The sequence below is a fragment of the Arvicanthis niloticus genome, chromosome 17 (genome assembly GCF_011762505.2).
Source record: "Arvicanthis niloticus isolate mArvNil1 chromosome 17, mArvNil1.pat.X, whole genome shotgun sequence".
Taxonomy (NCBI): Eukaryota; Metazoa; Chordata; class Mammalia; order Rodentia; family Muridae; genus Arvicanthis; species Arvicanthis niloticus.
This window is the reverse complement of record NC_047674.1, coordinates 13,988,343-14,006,135: the sequence shown is the minus strand read 5'-3', so window position 1 is coordinate 14,006,135 and position 17,793 is coordinate 13,988,343. Positions and strand designations below refer to the sequence as shown.

Below are 17,793 nucleotides of genomic sequence, written 5' to 3'. Positions count from 1 at the left end.
CAGAAATCTTTGTTCTGTGTGAGAACGTGTGCCTTCTCAGTGTGTGTTTGCAGTCACCTCTCACAGAGCAAGAGCTGGGTTCCATTTATTAGTATTTTCTTAGGAACTTTTGTGTCAATAATCATGAAGGTTATTTTGATTTGTTTTTCTTATGAATTTCTTAGGTTTTGTTATCAGTAGTAAAATAAGTTAGATGTGCTTCTCAGAGTAACTTTGTGTTATTTCTCTCTGAAATGACTGGTGGGTCACCAGTGGTCAACCTGGAACTTCATTTCCAGGAAAGTTTTATATTTATGAATGGAATTTGTTTAGGAGATACAGTGTTAGCACTGATTTGTTTTTTCTAAGTCAGCTTTAAAATAGTTCTTTGACAGAATTGATCTATTTTACTTGAACTGTAGGTTTGGGATGGTGTGTTTATCCTGCTAATGTCTAGGGTATGTGGTTATCTTGTGACATGTCACAGTTTCAGACATGATACTTAAGAATCTCATTCATATTTTGGTCCCTGGTTCTTTCTAGTGATTTTTAATTTCACTCTGAAGTTAGCCACAGTGAGAAAACAGTAAATTTTAAGAACAGATTTTTTTTTCTCCTTGGTAAGTCTCTTCTTTCTAATAACCCTAAAGACAGGTGGCAGTTTGCTGTCTTCTGTGTGTAGTAGAAATGTGTGAGCTCTCTGTCATCAGTCTTCTGACTTTGAGGAAAACACTCACTGCTCTTTCCTTGCTCCTTTCAAGAACTCTGTTGGTGTAATGTTTGCTTATGATGGTGCCCAGGGGCCACTGTGTTACCTGCCTGATGGACAGGCATGTCATCTGTTCCCAGGGGCCACTGTGTTACCTGCCTGATGAACAGGCATGTCATCTGTTCCCGGGGCCACTGTGTGACCTGCCTGATGAACAGGCATGTCATCTGTTTTATGCTATTCCTCCCCTTCCCTAGCATACGTCTTCCAGTTAAATATTTTTTAGAAGATTCTCAGGCCATTTAGTACCATTGTTATAAAGAGCTTCTGCGCTGAGTTGTGGCTCAGTGGCAAAAGTGCTTGCCCAGCATTCATAGGACATTGTGCCCGTCACCAGTAAAAATATACAGTGTGAGCCAGGGAAATAGCTCATTGGGTAAAGGCACTTGCTGGCTGCCTGAGTTTAATCCCTGGAGTTCACATGGTGGAAGGAGACCCCTACTTCTGCAAGCTAACCTGACTTCCAAATTCACATCTCTATGTGCAGGTGAGCACACTAGCACACACTAAACCCACAACACACTAAAATAAGAAAACAGGTAAAATGAATAAATGCAATTTAAAAAAAAATCAAGGTAAATGCATGTTGTGTCCAAAAGTAGCATGGCATTTAAGTGGTAAGTTTTTTTGGAATTTAAAAAATAACCAACATTCTGTTTTCAGTTTTGTGTGTATCTTTATGTAATAGTTTTCCCCACATTTTTATGTTTCTTGATAATCACGTTTAGCTAATTATGCACAGCTAACTCTGCTCTCTACCTCATCTACTCTTCAGTCTTGCTCTCTACCTAAGTCTATCTGAATTGCACCCCTCCTCCTTGTTACTCCCTTAGTGTATTCACCTTACACTGTGCAACTTATTTGTTCTCGGTTCCATCAAAGTATAAGCTTCCCGTGGCAGACATTGTCTCTTATGTCCCCAGTGCTTAGAGAGCAGTGTCTGGTGTGTGGTTGACACTTAGCAAGTCTTGGTGGAACTTACAGTGTAAGTAATATGTTACAGATTTTTATGCTGTTAAACATGAGGTAAGATTTCATGTACTGTGATCTCTGGAAATAAAAATTCCTACAATCAGCATTTTCTCCAATTAGAGTTGGTATTTGTGAGTGAAAATTAATTCAAGCCAGAAGCAGAAGATCATTTAATACCAGTCTCTTCCATTTGTCTTTATAACTACTGAGAACAGCTTGTTCATATAAATAAGTTGATTGGCGTGGATTTATGTCTTTTGTCTTTGTATTTCAAAGGTGTCAGTTTGCTTTCTCTTGCTGTGACAAAACATCATGAACAAAACAGTTTGTAAGAGGAAGGGGTTATTTGAGTTTATGGTTCCAGAGAGAAGAGTCACACCATCACATTAGGGAAGCATAGCAGCCGGAGTAGTGGCAGGAACACCTGAGAGCTCAGGTCTAATACAGCAAGCAGGAAGCAGAGAGTGACCTGGAAACAGTGAAAGGCTTTGAAGCTACAAAGCTCACTCCCAGTGATATTTTTCTCTAGCAAGCGCACACCACCTAAGTCCCCCCACAAAAAGTGCCACCATCTGGGGACCAAGTGTTAAACTGACCGAGACTATGGGAGATCTTAGTCAGATCACCACATTCTACTCTCTCAGGGTAAGATCCCTACCCCACCAAGCTTCCACCTTGTGAATGGAAGACCTAAGGGATTGCTGCTCCTAGAGAAGAACAGCACATAAAAGCTGCTGTCAAAGTGACTCAGAGATCCACATTGGTAGCCTAACCTTGGCACTGTCATGGGGTGCTGAGTTTAGAGTCTTGAAAGATACATGGAGCTAGGTGTGTGGCAAGGGAGGTCCTCAGAGGCCATTGCATAAAACTGTGAAAGTGAAGCCTCAGTTGCATTGGAAACCCCAGGGTGTTAGGCCAGAACCATGGGGTGTCTGCCAAGGAGAGCTGCACATAGAGATTGGAACTGGCTCAAGAAAGAGGTGGCAAAGCCCAAAGGGCGAACCCATCTAAACCCTCTAACATCAGATAGGAGCTGCAGGATTAAGAGCACCCTCCTCTCTGTCCTCAGCACATACACAGCTTTCAGAATACATGCTCACATGGTAAAAAGTTCATCACAAGTTTACACATAATTCAAATCAAATCTCTGTTTACGACAGAGAATGTTTACATGCATATCCATTAGGAGTAATTATCTGGCTAAACATATATTACCTGTCACCAGCTCTGTAGGTTCATGGAGATTTAAAAACCATAACTTTTGTGACCAAGGTATTTGTGAAGTTTTGTGTAGATAAACTCAGTCAGCATTTTATCTTCTGTCCTAGCACCTATAGTAAATCCTTAGTTCCCTTTTTATAACCTTTGGTGAAGGTTTTACAACCTCTTGGAATGTGCTCTGTAGTAGGTGTTTGCTTGGTATCTCAGAAGCATCTATCAACTCATGACACTAAAGACTTGCAGTGTTCTCAGTTGCAGTTTTGACTATCAGAAAGGATTTAATAGCAGTGTATTATAAAAGAGCTTAGTAATTACTATAGTTTTAGGAATTCCTATAGAGTCATCATTAAGGATTAAGAAATCTTCTATTTGTCTATATAGCATCACTGTAGACAGTACATCTTCACTGTTCTGCAGAGATCTGCTCAAAAGGATAGCAGTGCATTCTTTCACAGTATTTTAAGGTTGGACTTGTCTTTGTATTTTATGTTTTGTTTGAGACAAAGTCTGATGTGGCTTGGGTGGTCTCATAATTTACTGTGTAACCAAGGATGTCCGGCTTCTGATCATCCTGCCTGTACCTTTTGAGTGATGGGATTACAGGTCACACAGCTTGAAACCGAACTACCTAAATGAAACATTAATCATCTCTGCATGGTGTCTGAACCAGTGGCAGGGACTGGGATATGGTATGTCCAATGTCACAATGTCTTGAAAAACCACTGTGGAGACAGAGATTCAACAGGCTCCCACTGCTTCTTCAGCCGTGTGTGTGTGTGTGTGTGTGTGTGTGTGTGTTCATGTTTCTGTGCATGTCTTAAAGTAGAGAAAGGCTATGAAATAGGAGGAGCAAAAGTGGAGCTGGTGAGACTTCTGGACCTTGAGAGCACATAACAGTCATTCTGGTGTAGGGCAAATTGTATCCAAGCGTTAGTGTACATGAACCCTTCCTTAGAGAATGTCTTCCCAGGAGTTACCCATCGACTGTGATGCTTTGAAGGCAAGAGAGAACAGGCTATAAAACTCCAGTGGAAGGAAGGGTAAGTCCTCTAACTGTAACAGTGAGCTCTCTCCTATATTTCAGGATTCAGTCCGAGTTGCCAAGAAGTAACATGTTTAACTTCAGCAACTGTGGTCTAGAGTTAGCACATTATGCTGCTGGCCACAGTGCATTGTACACTATAGTCTTCTGTTTGTCAACTCCAGAGGATAGGAGGCCTCCTCCTCGGGCTCTGTGGACTGTGGAGCTCAGTGCAGGAGGGAGCCAGAGGGAGCTCACTAACTGGTCCTCATCCTGAAACCTGGGGCAGAACTGAGCTTGTGCTTTATGCAGGGTAGTCTGCTCCTTGACTGCATTGTAAGTGGAAGTTAGTAGTGAAGTGAAGAGGGTGTGTCAAGTCTGACTCAGCTTTGAGTACAAAATACTAACTAAGAAACACATCATTTTCTAGAGAGAAGAATTCCATTAACGGGGAAAGAAATAGAACAGTGTGTTCTTGGATCTTAGTTTTTTTTAGGATATAATTCTAATTATTAAATAAAAACTTTATCAGAGCAGAAGAAACATGGTAGCACATTAGACACACTAACATCTTCGTGACCGGTGGGCAGAAAATCAGAATAGTATCAGTGAAATGCAAAGCCAGCCAGCGAAATACCATATGGCAGGAGGGATGGGTGCAGCACAGCCTTGTAGTGGGTCATTGTGTCTTATGTGAGGCACAGTCACTCCTGAAGAGATATTAGAGTGGGCTATGTGGTCTGCAGAGTGAAAAAACTTAACATAACGATCCTGTACTATGGTGAATGACACTATAAGAGAGCAAGATCACTGATCTTGAACCTAAATTTACTAAACAACTTACCAAAACAAGTGTCTTTTCCCAAGACTTGTTACTATGTCACAAATCCAGGAGTACTTACAAAAGGTAAATGATCTGACATCTTAAAAAGGGAAGGCAGTGGTGGCACACGCCTTTAATCCCAGTACTTGGGAGGCAGAGACAGGCGGATTTCTGAGTTTGAGACCAGCCTGATCTACAGATTATCAGAATAGCCAGGACTACTCAGAGAAACCCTGTCTCGGAAAGACAAAAAGGGAAGGCTTTGTTTTGCTCACCATTTTAGGGGTGGCAGTTCATTCTGTAGGGAGGGTATGGTAGACCTTAGAACATGGCAAACAGGAAAAAAAAAAAAAAAAAAGCAGTATAGGAAAGAGTCCGGGCAAGATGTGACCCTGGGTGCCTCACACAGAATCACTGCAATCAGGCCCCACTTCCACAGCCCCACCAACCTCCCAGTTGTCTTTTCAAACCCTGAGCTGAACAAACAACTCCTTGGGTCGTGATTTGTCTGGAAAGGCCTCACAGAGACTCCCAGAGCTGTACCTCACTATCTCTTCTGTTCTCAACTCAGCCAAACTCAGATCCAGAGTAATGTATCAGCAGAGGAAAGGGAATAATAGTTAAGCAGCCAACGGGAGGGAAGAAAACAAAACAACCACATTCTGTGAAATGAGCGAATGAACTTTTTTACTAAGACATCTTGGTTGTGAAAGACCTTTTAAAACCACTACACCAGAAACTAAGTCCATGAAGTAGAACTGGCTGAGTATGGTGGCCAAACTGAGTTTGAGGCCATTATTGTATACAGAGTGAATTCCAGGACTGCCATGGTTACTCAAGGATACCCTGTCTCTAACTCCCTTTTCAACCCCCATCCCACCCCCACCCGAAAATAAAATAGCACAGGTGTTCTGCAATGACAGCTCAATGATACAGAGTTCTTGATACTCTTCCAGAGGATCAGAGCACCCACCTCAGCTCAAGGTGTGTAACTCCAGCTCTAGGGGCTCCATGGGCACCCCACATACAAGCATCCGCATTAGTTAGGATGTTGCAAAGCAAAGGTAAATCTAGGAGCCTCTTATATTAGTGGGAGATAGAAATTCATCTTGCAAGAGCTGGACACCAGTTCTTATGGAAGAAGTATAAGTAACCAGTAAACTGAGCTATTTCAGCCTTTTCTGGCATTGGGCAAGGACTGTGTAGTAAAGCACTTAGTAGTCAAGTGCTTAGTCTTTTATGAGACTACCAGAGTACGAATGCTACCATCCAGGAATGGCTGCTTTAACTATTGGATAACATAATGCCGGCACAGCCTCAAAGTTCTTTTCCTTTTTTATTTATTCATTTATTTTTGTATGTTCATATGCCACAGTTCATGGGTGGAGGTCAGGGGATAACTTGCAGGAGTTCGTTCTGTCCACCTTGTGGGTCCTGGAGATTGAACTCAGGTCCTCAGGTTTGGAAGCAAGTACCTTTGCTTGCTGGGCCATTTCATCAGCCCACAGCCTATAAGTTCTTAAAGAACCCTGCTTTTAGCAATGATTTATTAACTGATAAAACTTGCTTTATGTATCTAATTTATGTAAAAAGTTGAAATAGTGGGCCTTAGTGTTGTAGCTTTAAAGATGAAGACAGTGCTAGTCACACCACAGTGAGACTAAGGGGTTGCAGCCCCTCTGCTGGCAGCAGCCCCTTCAGTTCCTTCTTGAACCTGGGTTGGGTCCAGTTAGGCAAGAGAGACTATGTGCTGTGGCGTTTGCAGGCCTAAAGAAGCCTGGACATCCTTGTAGGTTCTTGCCACACCCATTTCCTAAGGGTGTGTTCTTTCTTGGAATCTTAGCACCCACTCACTGAAGCAATGGGTGGAACTCTTCAGTTCCCCACTGTGTCCCTAAACCCTGAGCCATCTAGCAGGGGAGGGCTGTTGGTTAAGCAGGTGCTGAGGAAACAGCAGTCAGATCTCATTAGCTTTCCCACAGAAATGACCTCCTCCTAGGGAATCTGGAAGCTGTCCTGTAAAAAGGTAACTCACACAGGACAGGAGATGGTTAAGAGGGGACACAGTGACTATAGTGCCCTGAAAAAAGAGCCAGCCATCCTGAAGGATGCCCTGCCCTTTTTCTTTGAAGGCACCTTTGTCCTGGAGCAGGCGGTGATGGTGACAGTGTTGGCAGGACAAGGCTCTACACTGCAGCTTTGCTGAAGGAACCTGCGGACTCTGGTCCTAGTGTTAACCTCTTAATTCTGTGTTTGCCATATCCTAACTTTATGTTTGCTTTTGTTTCCTTTTTTTTTTTTTTAATTTAAAGATTTTTTTGTTTTGTTTTGTGTTTTTAATAGATGAGGGTTACTACCAGGGTGGAAAATTTCAGTTTGAAACTGAAGTTCCTGATGCCTACAATATGGTGGTGAGTAGCCTGTAAATAAATCTCCCCATCTCCCGAGACACACACACACACACACACACACACACACACACACACACACGGGGGTGGGGGGGAGCAAGCATGGAGACATGGGGGACACTGCCTTGGAAGCCATGTTTCCCACTGAGCCCACTTGTGTTTCTCTTGTGGCATTGGCAGCCATATGAGAATTTCAGTACTGAAACTCATCTGTCTGTCAGGTACTCATTGTGCAGATAGATGTTCTGCCTGTGTGTTTCCTGTAAGTGTTTAAAGACCATATTACATACTAATTATACTAGAGGCTGCCACATGGCTTTTGTTTTTGAGGCTAGATCAGTAGGGAAGTAAGGTGATATGTAGAAAGTTGGAGTGATAAAAATGGTAAGTAGCTAGAGAGACAGGTCAATAGTAGGAAGTAGATTTATGGACTCTGTAGAGAAGGGGAGAGAAGAAGGGGAGAGCGCCTCCTTTGGAACATGGCAGAGGCATGGCTCTGGTGGCATGGGTTGTGTGAAAGTATAGTCTAAGTTGTGGAATGTAACTTCACCTCTGAAGAATCCAGCACCACACTTGCACATAAATGTGCATATACATTCATGTGCACATACACATGTTAATAAATAAAAGAATAAAGTAGACTAAGCCTGGTATGAGAAACTATTTAGTACTTGTATCTGTGATTTGGGCATAGCAATTTGGACTCCAGGTTGGAGTTTCAGACTGGGAGGTGGTGTGTGTGTGCCTCTGTGTCTGTCTGTCTATCCGTCCGTCCATCCATCCATCCATCCATCTATGTCACAAGTATGTATGTGTGTATATACTGCCACCATCTACTATCTGTTCTCTAGTTCCATAGGTCAGACCATGTGCCTATGTGATGATTCACTGGGGGCGTAGAAAGACCACACATTGCAGATATGGACGGGCAGCTTTGTGACTCCCTCTACTTACACTCTCTCCCTCCCCCCCCCCCTTCTCTCTCTTAGCCTCCCAAGGTGAAATGCTTGACTAAAATCTGGCACCCCAACATCACAGAAACAGGGGAAATATGTCTAAGGTGAGTCTCTTCGTCCCTTCTGCCTGTGCATGTGTGAACCTCTTCAAATTCACTCTTGTAAGGAGATCTTGCTTGGCTACAATTCAGAAATGCCTGCGTCAAACTGACGCAACTACTTTAGGAACACATCCTCTATGCCCACCATTGCCAGGACCTGGTAGTCCTGTCTCCACCTCCTTTAGTGAGCAACCACAGTCCCAATTTACCACTGATGTTAGCTAACACACAGGTAGGTTCGGGGGAAGTAAAACCCAGGAGAAAAAAACTACAGGAACCTGACTTCAGTATCTCAGATACCTGCACTGAGGATACTTCCCATACTGGCCCTTTCAGAAAAGGCAGGTTTCCTGTGTCGCATCAGCTGTAGACTGTGTCCTGCTTTCACAGTGAACAGGTCAAGGCCTAGCAGTTCCGGCTTCTCCCTGGAAGGTTACTGCTCTCTAAGGAGAAGAGCTGGAGAAGAAAATGGAGGGTTTCTTTCATAGTAGACAGAGCATTTAACCTTTATTTTGTCCTCTTCCCCACTTTCTAGTACTATAAGGATGTTAGTGATGGGTATCTGGTCTGTGCCAACTGACAGTAGGACTTGGACAGGCTATCAAGGCACTACCTCATGGTCAGCTACCCTAGGAAGCAGGCTTCTCATGTTCAGTGTAATGCGCTGGGATCTAAAGCTGATCTTAGGGGTCCTCTGTTTCTTCAGTCTCCTTAGTAAGCATTAGTGACTTCATAAGGAAGATGGGCTGCACCTGGATGCCTCTCTCTGGTCTTTTTGTCTGAGAAATTTAGTCAGTGCCATCAACCCATGCCAAAGCCTTAAAATACTGTCAGGAATGGCGCTGCATGCTTTTTAATCTCAGCACTGAGAGGGTAGAAGCAAATGGACCTCTGAATTCTAGGCCAGCTATAGCTTCATAGTGAGACCCTATATCAAAGCAAAAACAAATAACCAGCCGTAAACACAAAGTTGAAAGAGAGGGTCCCTCGACTATTTACTATCAGTATATGTAAATAGTAACTCAGTTTGAAAAAGCTGGGCATTGACACTGAACAGAGGAGTGTGGGCACAGGAGGACACCACTCACCAGCCAGCCTGTAAGGTGCTTAACCACACTGGCAACCAGGAGACATGCAGGAGCATCATGAGGGGAATTGGAGTGGGTGGCAGCTTCAAATAGTAAGAGAATTTGGGCAAATGTATCCTTCTTTCACAGATAAAGTGGTTCCTCCTGTTGGGGAAATTGTGTTTTGGATTATGCCTGACACATGAATTATAGACTCCAATCCTCAGTCATTCCTTCTAGAATTTTTGTTGCTGTCACTGTTTTCTGGCTTTTAGACAACACGTGTATGTATATTTTTTTAATAATACTTTTCTGCTTGTTGCAATGACACATGCCTATAGTACTAGCACTTGGGGAAAATACAGGAGAATTACCACAAGTTTGAGCTAGACTGGACTATATAGCAAGTTCCAAACAAGCTAGGACTAAAAGTCCCTGTCTCAAAAAAAATAAATAAATAAATAAAAAATAAAAAATAAAAAATAAAAAATTTACCTTTGCATGTGAAGAATTAATAGTCTATACATAGTCAATAAACAAAATAATAGACATGTAACTTTGAAGGTGAGGACTATTCTCTGGAGGACAGAACGGAAGACTGGGCAGCCAAGAAGAGACAAGGTTTCATAGATGGAACTGGTTCCTTTATTGTGAGTAGAAACTTGCAGTAGGGCTGTGGCTCTCCATTAACATGTGCTTCTCTCTTCCAGTTTACTAAGAGAACATTCAATTGATGGCACTGGCTGGGCTCCCACTAGAACGTTAAAGGTGAGAGCATTCTTCCAGTAGGCCTCAGGCAACCAGCCTCCTGTAAAAAGTACACCCTTGCTCCTCCTCTGCCAACCATACAACCTTCTGAGTCTGCTCCACCCAGTATTGCTTAGCCATTTCTAATTGGGACGAGAGTCCTTGTTGACCAGCACCACATCATTCAAGAATCAAACCGTAGGTTTCAGAACCATAAGAAAAAGCTTCTTGGTCTTGTTCATTTAACAGGGCTGTCTTGAGCCTTTCTGGGTGTGTGGAAGAGCTGCAGTGTGTATAAGCTACTTCCTGGTCAGAAAGTCTGTGAAGTGATAGTAGGTAGATTATTACTGAATAGGCACCTTAGTGGGGACGAGTCCACTGTCAGAATATGCAGACTCATGCAGTTGTGCCCCATTCCTTCCTAACTGTGCTCTCTGACACATGAACTGCCCAGCCTTTTCCTGTGTCCTTTCCTCAGGATTTAACCCTGCCAGCTTGTCCCACTACCTAGAAGGCAGTTTCCTCCAGCCCTCCACTCATGACACTGCTCCTGCAAGTCTCTGGCATGGCTGCCATTTCCTCTGCAGTCTCAACTGCTTGGGGCTCAAATATCTACTGCTTTCCTTCAGGCTTAATGCTTGTCTTCACCTCCAGCTCACACCAGGTCAGATGTGACAGGACAAATAGGTGGGATGTCCCTGAGAGTCAGCTTAAAGGAACAAGAGTGTGGAGGAAAGAGTCAGGTAAAGGAGGTGTTGGGAGCATCATGGCTCCCGTCTGAGAGTCAGATCTGTGAGTACAGAGAAACAATGGTTTTCAGTAGTGGGACTTAATGATCTTAGAAATATGAGTCTACCTTAATTCTTAAAGTAACTAGAGAAGGTTAAAAAAATGTAATGGAGTAATTTATTTATGAATCCCAAAAGATAGTAATGTGACAAAACAGCTGGCTTTGTTTTGACCTAAATTACAAAAAGTCCAGTTTGTATGGCAACAGGTAGAGCATGGATGTGTGGCCCATGGCTCCTGGTCCCTGTATCTGAGTAGGGAGACAGGAAGTTGGTTAGAAGTTAGACTTGAAAGTGCATTTATTTGTCTTAATAAAAACAGTGTGATGCATATTTTGACAGCCTACGGTGCATATTTCTTGGTTACATGTTTAATAAAAGACTTTTAGTGGATTGGAGCCTGAGAATTGTTTTCTTTATTTTTTTCAGGATGTTGTTTGGGGATTAAACTCTTTATTTACTGTAAGTATATTATTAACCCCCCACCCACCCTCTTCTTGATTTTTCTGGCTGCTGATTTGAAACACAGCCTTAAAGATCATGGGGTCTTAGAAACTAGCCCTTTTTTCCATTCTTTATGACCAGATGTTGCACTGATGCAGGAACCTAGGGGGCTTGAGAGACATTTGGAGGTTCCTGCCTTCTAGAGCATAGCTGCTCTTCCACTTGTCCTGTCTTGTGGGGCACAGCATGCTTGTTTTTAGTGTTCAGCAAAACAAAGAATAGCAAAACTGCTACTAGTCTGTGAGGCCCTGCCCAGTGTTGTGGTGTTTCTGGGTAGCACATGCCTCCAGAGAAGCCAGTATTCACAGGCATTTCAGGTTCTCCCTGGTTCCTATGTAGTTACTGTCTCCACCCCTCAGATGGTATGTCTGGTGAGATAACACAGTGTTTGTAATCCTGGAGGCTGAGTCTCATTTACAATCTTCCAGCAGCTGGGCTTCACTGTCTTTTTAAATAGATTTATTATCTTTGGGTGTTTTGCCTATATCTGAGTCTGTGTACTACATATGTGGCTGGTGTTCACAAAGTCCAGAACAGGCCATAGGACTGAGGTTATAGGTAGTTGTGAGCCACCATGTGGGTGCTGGGAATTGAACCAGGGTACCATTCTATAAACCTTAACTCAAGGAATCCATGGACTCATGCCATTCCTCCTGGTCAACTTCCTGTGTGCTGGAATTAACATTCACAGCTGTATATGTTTTTTTGTTTTTTTCTCATTAGGAACACAGTACTGCAGAGGAATACAGTAGTCTCTGCAACAAAGCCTTTTCAGATATCCTTTGAGAAGCAGTAATTACTATATGAACAGTATATCTGGGCTGGAGTTCAAGAGGATTGGGCAGGTCAGCTGTGGCCTCTGTGCTGAGCCTGGGTGTACATGGAGAGGAGGAAGGAGTCTGCTCCCCTGAGTTTGGGGACACCAGATACTGTTCTCTTTGGATTTTTGAGTTAGTACGTCTGATGAAGGAAAGTCAGAAAAGAATAAGACCACTCAGGCAAGGTCAAAAGAGAAACTTTGTGCACACTGAGGAAACAGGAAATTAGAGAAATGAATGCTTTTAAAAGGGAATGGACCTGGGTGTAGTAGGCCTAGTCCCAGCACTTGGGATACAGGAGCAGTTGGATCTCAGAGTTTGAGTTCAGCCTGGTTTATATAGTGAGTTCCAGGCTAGCCAGGGCTACAGAGATACTCTGTCTCCAGAAGTAAAAGAAATGAAGAGCCAGTTAGATGGTGTATCAGAGAAAGGCCCTAGCCTGATGATAATCTCAAATCCCCAAAACCTACCACTTCCTAGAACTTGTCCTCTAACCATGTGTATGCATGCATACGCTGTCAAAATGCGTGACAATAAATATTGCAAAAAAGAAAACAGTAGAGCTGGAGAGATAGCTGAGTCAGTAAAATGCTTGCTGTATAAGCATGAGGATCTGAGTTCACCCAGTCTAGCCTAGTTAGTGAGTTCCAGGTCCCAGTGAGAAACCCTGTCTCAAACAATATGCTCTAGCTGCCAGTGCTGGCACACACCTTTAATCCCAGCACTTGAGATGCAGAGGCAGGTGGAGCTCTTGAGTTTGAAGCCTGCCTGGTCTACAGAATGTGTTCCAGGAGAACCAGGACTACACAGAGAGATCCTGTCTCAGCTGCCCCACCTCCCCCAAAGAATGGTGACTCAAGGCCAGAGAGATGACTCAGTGGTTAAAAGCATTGGCTGCTTTTCTAGAGGACCCAGGTTCTATTTTCAGCACCCACATGGCAGCTCACAACTTCCTGTAACTTGAGTTCCTTCCTCTGTCTTACACACACACACACACACACAGTATACATACATACATGCAAGCAAAACACTCATACATAAAAAATACAAATAAATCTTCTTAAGAGAATGATTGTTATTCACTACTTATCAGATAGCTTCAATTAATGTGATTGCTATTGTCTCCAGTTCCCCCAAAGTGGGGGATAGTCATGTGTCAACAGGCACTTACCTTTTACTCAACTGTCATTCACCATTTTGAAAGGCACCCCTGCTCAGCACTCTGCAGCGAGGGACATGAGTGCTTGGAGCTCTCAAACGTCATTCTGCACTGAGACTTTGTAAAGGGAAGTTTTGCTACAGTGTAAAGCAGAATCTTTCCCACACTCATTATGAGTTGCTCTCTTTTTAAGGATCTTTTGAATTTTGATGATCCACTGAATATTGAAGCTGCAGAACATCATTTGCGGGACAAGGTGAGCTGACGAATGAGCTGTTTCTAGGTAGATACATTAGGTAAAAGGTAGGAGGAGTCTCAAAACTGGTAAGTGAGACTTTAGTAGTGGATGCCAAGCAGCCATTTAAGGCAATTTATATATGATGGAACAGTAAATGTGTGATTAGCTCATAGTGAACATGGTTTTTATTACAGGTAAAACCATAATAAAATTTCATTACTTCATTGGCAATAAGAGAGGACTAGGGTATAGCTCTGTGGTAGAGTACTTGTCTAGCACTGCAAAACCCACGTGCTTCAGAGGGACAGAAGGGAAATGAGTAACATCAGGCCTCATTGTATTCTTCCTTTTTCTTTCTGATCAGTCCATATGTTCACTCCTCGGCTGGTTTTTGTTGGTTTTGTTTTTTTGGTTTTTTTTGGTTTTTTGTTTTTTTGTTTTTTTTTTATCATTCTGATTTTCCCCACAGCAAGTCAGTAAATACAACTGCATCCTTAAGTACTGATACTTGATTTGGTCCTGTAATACAGGCAGATTACTGGATCAGAGATACTGTGTGTCCTTAATTTGAATTGTGGACTGATTATTTATCTCTGAGGCTCAACAGGGCACAACCCTGGAGCCTGTATACACTGCCTGGGAAACTTGTAGGCAGATCAAGTGTTGCAGAGTATACTTGCTTTGTATCTCTGAATAGTTTGCTCTTATTTTTGAGCCATTCTCAGAAGCTTGTTTGAGTTTTAAATTTTTTTCTGATGTGCCTGCTAAGGGCCTGACTCTGAGGCCATCATTTTAAACACGCAGGGGGCAGAGCTTTGTTTTGTACATCACACACTTTCTGTTTTACCTACTTCAGATGGGTATGAGATGCTTCTGAGAAAAAGCCCCCTGAAGGAACCAGTGTCAGTGTACCAAGCTGGCAAGAGTTGCCGTGGCAGTGCACGGCGGCTGCACTGTGGGGCCTGTGTCTAAGCAGGGTGTGGATCATAAGTAAAACATCAGAACTGAAGAAAAGGGAAGGGAAGGGATGGAGCACTGAGGGAGATGCACCTGGAATGACTTTGCATAAGGGACTTCTACAGAAGACCAGAAACAGTCCTGTGTGTCCTGAGCAGAAATACAGAGAAGCTTCTAGGGTGACCTGAGCGGAGGTGACTCAAGTTGTTCAGCCTCAGTAAGTGACTAAGGTGCTCATCCTGTCTGCACAGCCACAAAGGGCAGACCCAAGGAGTTGAGCTTGAACATCCGTGGTCTTCTTTCTAAAGATTATATCCTTAACTGAAGAGGCCTTAGAAGCAGCAGGAACTGCAGTAGGAGGCCTCCTCTGGGCCTGGTACTGGATTCACTGGAAATGAACAGTACAGTAGGGACCAGAGTGGAATGGAAGTCTTTGTCCTGAGTTAAGGATGGGTGTGAGTTAAGATGGATTTCTATGTCACCCTTCCCAAATACCCTGTATTTTGAATGAATGGCGAATGTGGGACCCTTGCACACTGCCCTGTGCACAGCAGGGTCTTTTAGAGTCAGATCACCACTTAGGCTGAAGGCAAGTCCCTGAACTTCTCACAGTGTTCAAATTGAGGACATGCTGAGCCTTGAAGGGCTAGCTGTGACTCTTCAGCATGTAGCAGGAGGGCCTGCTATAGAGCTGGTCAGGGTGAGACCCCATTGCAGAGAGACAGTTGGGGGTAGGCACACTTTTTAAGGAGTATAGCCTCTCAAGATGTGCCAAGCTCTGGTCTGTATCGTGCTCAGTACTGTGTAGGGAACAAGATGTGGAGCCCTCCATGCTTCAGGACTTGGGAAAAAAGCTTATGATTTGATACCTTTGCAGTGGGGACAGCAGTGGCCTGTAACTGCATTCTAAGAGTAAGCTGAGAGCTTCAGTCCCATGGGATTTGGCTCCTAACCTTGTAGAGAACCTTGGGCAGTCGCCCAAATCTAGGAAGCTTTTCTACTCATACTGATCTGGGTGAGTCTTAGGGTTTCTGCTGTCTTGCCATCTGAGGAGCCCATGTAGACATTGTTTTCTTGACTTGAGATGATTATAATCCCACATGCCTCTCCTTCATGTGTGGTGGGTGCAGGGATGGTAGGACTGTAAAGGTGAGCACGTTATAAGTGGGCAGCTGTGTCCTATGAAGATGGATCTAGAAGCAGAGACCCTTCAGAAAGTAGCCGAGTGGCTCATACTCCTTGCAGAAAAGTGTGGGCATTGGGACCATGAACATGCTTTTCTAGACTTGATGGTCCTATTGGCAAACGAGAGGGGTGGGGTGAGCTGCTCTTAGCATTTTCCCTGCTCAGACATGCTCTGTGCCCCTCCCTCCCCGCCACACACTGCACTGCAGTCATGGAAAGGTGGACCATGGGTGACAGGAAGCCAGGTCTCTCCATGGGGGCCTTCACTTTGGCGGTTTGCTGTGTTCCTGAAGTGTCATTTTGGTCTCTCACTCTGCTGTGTCTTCTCTCTCTGCAGGAGGATTTTCGGGACAAAGTGGATGAATACATCAAACGCTATGCCAGATGATAAGAGGAGAGATCGCAGGTCTGAGGACTTTGTCACAGTTGTCTCTGATGTGAAACAGCTCGAGGTAGCCCTCCTCCCCATCCTCATACACCCTGTCAGCCCCTTGGGATTGTCCCAGTCCTGCGACCATGCTGTCCTGAAGAAGACCCTCCTGACTACCCACTGTAGGTGGCGAACAACGTAATACAGCAAGAAAGTGTGTCTGGGCCTCGAGAGAGTTGTCTGCTTCCCTTAACATGTTTACTGAAACTACTGTCTAGGCTGTCTGGTGGAATTCCTCCGAAGTTGTAATGAACTCACTGCTGAGGATGTAGCGCTTGCTTCCTTTCCCCCAACAATCGGTGTCCTGCACAAGTGATGTAATGACATGTTCCGTGTGACTGGCAGGTTGGCAATAAGAAACCCGCTATAAACTGTGATTGGATGCACATTCTCTTAGCTTCTTCCACGAATGTTGACCCTACCTAGATGTGAAGCTTCCCAGAATGCATAGTCATTCACTGTAGATCTTACTGAAATGCGTATTTTATTTAATGTAAGTATATTTTGGAACAGATTTGTAATTTGTACAATTTGATGCTTTAATTATTTTTTCTATTCTTATTTACTTTGTATTCATTGTATAGAGCAAACACAAAGATATTGGGTCAAGAAACTACTGAAGAGAAATACAAAGAGACCATGCTAGGCATATAATTCACTTTCTCCATATGCAGCAGGAATCTGTCTCCTAGACATCAGCTCTTCCTTCAGGTCTACATGTGGATGTCTTAGAGCCTTAGAACCTGCACTGGATGATCAAAACCAAAGGCAGGGAGGCTTCCCTCATGTGCTACCCAGACACAGCAGGCTGGGGCTCTCTAAGCACAGAGGGTGGGTGATTCTGTCATTGTCATACCGTAAGCCAGGGGCTCCTTAACAGACTCTGTCATTGCTGTCCTGCCTGGGGAACCAGCCTGGTCTCTGACCCTGCCAAACCTCTACTGTGACCGTCTTCCAACTTGCCAGTGGTTCCAAGTGGGGGAGTCTCATAGCCCTTTGCAGTCCAAGCAGCAGCAGCTGCAGCGTGTACGCCATAGTCAGAGTAGTGCACTTCAGGGTCAGCCCTGGAGAGAGACAGGTGGGTTGATTCTGGCTTTAGACATTTGAACCAGTGAAATCGAATGCAAAATAAATGCATGTCTGGTTTTACTCACTGCCTGCCTAGCATTCACACGTAACTGCCAGTCTTCCTGCCTGTCATCTTCTGGGTTTAGTATGCTTTGCAATGTCAGTTTTGCTTCCCACTTGGCATCAGGAGTTTGCCAGTTAGCCATGAGGATGGCCTCTGCTGGTAGCCACATACCTAGAGGAACAGAGCAGGAAGGATGGTAGTACTCCGGTGCTTTAGGTTTAAGACTTGCCCAGGAGCCTCAGCATCCTCCTCCCAGATCCTAAGGAAAACTGACTCAAACCCTCTGCCAGTGTTGATATCATTGGTCACTCAGCAGCCAGGCACTGTGCTGGCATGCACCGTGGGCACTCCTGGTGCCCAGCAGCTGACCAAGGTACCTGCCTGGCAGTGCTAGCATCACAGGTAGGACATCCTCACAAGAATGCTTGAGTGGAAGAAATGACACTAGTGCCTGTCAGTGTTCACAGTGCCGGGAGAGCAGCTTGCCTGCACTGTGAGAAAGGTGCTAACCTCAGGGT

At 44.0% G+C, this 17,793-nt stretch overlaps 1 protein-coding gene across 15 annotated transcripts in view; it reads left to right on the top strand.

Moving 5' to 3' along the window:
* The window catches only part of Ube2f (ubiquitin conjugating enzyme E2 F (putative)), a 34,759-nt gene extending 17,462 nt beyond the window's left edge, over positions 1–17,297 (top strand). For all 15 annotated transcript variants that reach the window (XM_034521418.2, XM_034521419.2, XM_076914781.1 and 12 more), the window contains 6 exons: positions 7,129–7,196; positions 8,183–8,253; positions 10,028–10,085; positions 11,282–11,314; positions 13,527–13,589; positions 16,051–17,297. In XM_034521418.2, the coding sequence (XP_034377309.1) occupies positions 7,129–7,196; positions 8,183–8,253; positions 10,028–10,085; positions 11,282–11,314; positions 13,527–13,589; positions 16,051–16,101 (344 nt within the window). In that variant the 3' untranslated portion in view covers positions 16,102–17,297. The remainder of the gene's footprint in view (positions 1–7,128; positions 7,197–8,182; positions 8,254–10,027; positions 10,086–11,281; positions 11,315–13,526; positions 13,590–16,050) is intronic.
* The last annotated feature ends 496 nt before the right edge of the window (positions 17,298–17,793 follow it).